The 4,199-nt window shown below is 38.4% G+C and overlaps 1 protein-coding gene across 1 annotated transcript in view; it reads right to left on the bottom strand.

Moving 5' to 3' along the window:
* The window catches only part of Cbr-fars-2, a gene marked incomplete at both ends in the record, with an annotated part of 8,613 nt that overhangs the window by 3,222 nt on the left and 1,192 nt on the right, over positions 1-4,199 (bottom strand). The window contains 3 exons of the mRNA XM_045241114.1: positions 1,225-1,494; positions 1,672-1,837; positions 3,165-3,267. Coding sequence (XP_045091358.1) covers positions 1,225-1,494; positions 1,672-1,837; positions 3,165-3,267 — 539 coding nt within the window. The remainder of the gene's footprint in view (positions 1-1,224; positions 1,495-1,671; positions 1,838-3,164; positions 3,268-4,199) is intronic.

Here is a 4,199-nt window from a genome sequence, read left to right on the forward strand (position 1 = left end):
TTTTTACTCTTGAAAACCAATTTTCAGCTATCTAGCTCAAATTGTCGTAAGGTATGGCGTCTGGCCTGCAAACACGCGTGACTATGTACTATATTTTACGCCACTTTGAGCTATCGAGCCGAAAATGGGTGTGTTTCTAGGGGATTAAAGACGCGGGAAATTCATATTTTTGGGCTTCAAAGCTCAAAAATCGCAGCTAATATCCGGAATTCCATACTATACCATCGCAATCCTCTCCAGACCGATGCCAAATGCCCATCCAATTTTGTCGGAGACGCCGGCGGATTACATAAGCTTCTGGTCCATGATTCCGCAGCCGAGCACTTCCAACCACTGGCCATTGTAGAATACCAGAGAAAATTCCAGATCTCTTATTAGATGAATCAGATAGTTCAACCACTGTTGAGAGGTGAAAGTTGCTGCTTCGACTTTCCCATAATTGTTATGCCGGCACATCAATTCTGAGCGGATTTGAAGAAAGCGACTTACAATATGGTGTGTGGTCTGCACACCACCGATTTCACGAAAGTTCCAGCTAGCGAGCTGAATATTGGTTTCCACGGGAAAAAGGCCGTGGGAGACTCGATTTTGATAGCATCCCAGCGAACTTCTGACTTTGAAAATGTGAAAATTTTAATAAACCTTAATTTCTCTATTTCAGAGCCTAAATTTCGATAAGAAACTATAAAAATCGAGTTTCCCATGCTTTTTTAGGCCTAGAAACCAATTTTTAGCTTGCTGGCTCAAATTGTCGTAAGATCCAGTACATTGTCGGCGTGTTTGCGGACCAGACACCATACCTTACGACACTTTGAGCTAGAGAGCTGAAAATTGGTTTCCAGGAGTGAAAAGTGATAGGAAACTCGATTTTTACATTTTCAGACTGAAATTCTGGATCTGAAAGCTTGAAAATCTGGAAAACCTCGATTTTGACAACTAAAACTCCAGATTGGGGGCTTAAAATTATCAGAATAGAATTTCCCATGCTTTCGTACCTCTGGACGCCACTTTTCAGATTTTTAGCTCGATTTGTCGTAAAGTTTGGTGCATTGTCTTCGTGTTTGCGGACCAGACACCAAACCTTACGACACTTTGAGCTAGAAGGCTGAAAATCGGTTTCTAGGGGTAAAATAGCACGGGGAGCTCGATTTTGATAGTTTCAGCTCGAAAATTCCGAAAAAGCTGACAGGGGCTAAAAATCGCGGGAAATTCGAATTTCGGTACCTCCAACTCCCAGGACGGATGCGTAAACGGGAAATACGCATCGACCCATCGTTTGTCGGCGTCTCTGCCGAATAATTCGTCGCAAAGGCTCTCCAAAAATTGTTTCAGCTGAATTTCAGCGGCTTTTACCGCATCCAACGAGTGCGTTTCTTGTTTTTCTGGAATTCTGGAGGCGTCTCGGGTTACTGTAAATAGTTCGGCCGCGTTTTCCGAGGCATCCGATTTTTTGCCGAGAAGCTCGTCGCGGGTATAGAGGCGGACGCCTTCGATCTGAAAATTTGGCTTAAAATTCAATTTTCAGAGATTTTAAGCCCATTTTTCAAGATTTTTGGCCCATTATTCCCAATTTTAGGCCGATTTCTTATGATTTTAGGCACATTTTCATCGATTTTTCCATCAAAATTGCTCATTTTCAGTCGATTTTCAGCCATTTTCAGCTCAAATTACCTGATGAAAACAGGGATAGTGCGTCCGATCGACCTCATCCCGTCGATAAACGTCTCCAATCACTAGAAACACATCCAGACCCTGTTTCATCAGTGTGTGCTGATGAGCCGAGGTGTGAGCACGCAGACAGTGCTCTCGGTTGACGTAGTACGTGTCGGAGGGGCGTCTGGAAATTAGGAAATTGCTGAAAATGCCTTAAAATCACCTAAAAACCAAGATTTTTGAGATTTTCAACTACTGCAAAATTTGAAAATTTTGACGGGAAATCTCAATTTTCTGGGTCACAGCAGCTACAAATTTTGAATTTCGGGGAGGAAAATCTATTTTTCAGCATTTTAGAGCCGAAATTTCGAGTTGAAACTATCAAAATCGAGTTTCCCATCGGTTTCTACCACTGGAAACCAATTTTCAGCTCTCTAGTTCAAATTGTCGTAAGGTATGGTGTCTGGTCCGCAAACACGTCGACGATGCACTAAATTTCACGACAATTCGAGGTAGAGAGCTGAAAATTGGTTTCCAGGGGTAGAAAGCGATGGGAAATTCGATTCTGACAATTTTAAGCCCTCCATCTGGAGGGTTAGTTGTCAAAATCCAGATTTTCCAGATTTTCTGATTTTCAAACTCAGAATTTCAGTCTGAAACTGTAAAAATCGAGCTTCCCATCATTTTTTACTCTGAAAAGCCTATTTTTAGCTCTCTACCTCTAACTGTCGTAAGGTCTGATGTTTGGTCCGTAAACACGCCGACAATGCACTAAATTTCACGAAAATTTGAGCTAGAAAGTTGAAAACTGGTTTCCAGGGGTAAAAATGCAAGGAAAACTCGTTTTTGATAATTTTAAGCCCCCAATCTGGAGTTTTAGTTGTCAAAATCGAGATTTTCCTGATTTTCTGATTTTCAAACTCAGAATTTCAGTTTGAAAATGTCAGAATCGAGCCTCCCATGCTTTTCTACCCCTGGACACCACTTTTCAGATTTTTAGCTCGATTTGTCGTGAAATTTGGTGCATCGTCACGGTGTTTGCGGACCAGACACCATACCTTACGACAATTTGAACTAGCGAGCTGAAAATAGGTTTCCAGTGGTAGAAAAGCATGGGAAACTCGATTTTGACATTTTCAAACTCAGAATTCCAGTGGACGAACTTGAAAATTCAAATTTATGGGTTTTTCGAGATAAAATCTCCTGAAAATCTAAATTTTTGGGGTTCTCAAACCTCGAATAATGCATTTTCCAGGTTAAAAATGTCTGAAAATCACAAATTTGGCTGGAATAATGGTCCAATAAGCACTTTTTCAGCTGAAAAATACCCGAAAAATGCATTTTTCGGGCTCAAAATCACGCGGAACTTCCGATTTTTGGGCTCAAAAATGATTCAAAGCGCGCTATTTTAGGCCAAAAATCCACTTTTCTAGCTTAAAAATGTGCCAAAATCGCATTTTTTGGGCTCAAAATCACTCAAAAATCGCGATTTTCGGGTCAAAACCCCGTACCTAGACACATGATCTTCTGGTGTGAGCAGCGAGTCGAAATTCTGATAGGTGGTGACGACGCGGGGTTCCGATTCGCAAATTGTGAACAGCGGAGAGCGATTTCCTGGAAAAATGGGGAGATTTTAAGGCGATTTCTGAGCTGAAAATCGAATTTTTAGGTCATTTTTAGTCAATTTTTGAGCCAAAAATTGGAATTTTCAAAGCTTTTCAAGCTGAAAATCAGGGGTTGGAAGGTTTTTTTGAACAATTTTCATGATTTTGGCTCATTTTAGAGCAATTTTACGCCAAAAAAGTGAATTTTCAGGCCATTTTCAGCCAAAATAGGTGATTTTTTAGAGATTTTGGCTCCAAAAAAACAGTTTTTCTGATCAAAAAATTGACTTTTCAGACTTTTTCCAGCCAAAATCGCTCATTTTTGAGCAGTTTTAATGATTTTTGGACAATTTTTCATGATTTTCGGCACTTGTTAGGCCCATTTTGAGCATTTTTAGACCTTTTTCCATATTTTTGGTCCATTTTTCCATATTTTTGGTCCATTTTTCTTGATTTTTGGTCCATTTTTTATGATTTTTGGTCCATTTTTCATAATTTTTGGTCCATTTTTTATGATTTTTGGTCCATTTTTCATAATTTTTGGTCCATTTTTCATAATTTTTGGTCCATTTTTCATGATTTTTGGTCCATTTTTCATGATTTTTGGTCCATTTTTCATGATTTTTGGTCCATTTTTTATGATTTTTGGTCCATTTTTTATGATTTTTGGTCCATTTTTTATGATTTTTGGTCTATTTTTTATGATTTTTGGTCTATTTTTTATGATTTTTGGTCCATTTTTTATGATTTTTGGTCCATTTTTTATGATTTTTGGTCCATTTTTTATGATTTTTGGTCCATTTTTTATGATTTTTGGTCTATTTTTTATGATTTTTGGTCCATTTTTTATGATTTTTGGTCCATTTTTTATGATTTTTGGTCCATTTTTTATGATTTTTGGTCCATTTTTTATGATTTTTGGTCCATTTTTTATGATTTTTG

Source organism: Caenorhabditis briggsae (genome assembly GCF_000004555.2).
Source record: "Caenorhabditis briggsae AF16 supercontig from assembly CB4, cb25.NA_176, whole genome shotgun sequence".
Classification (NCBI taxonomy): Eukaryota; Metazoa; Nematoda; class Chromadorea; order Rhabditida; family Rhabditidae; genus Caenorhabditis; species Caenorhabditis briggsae.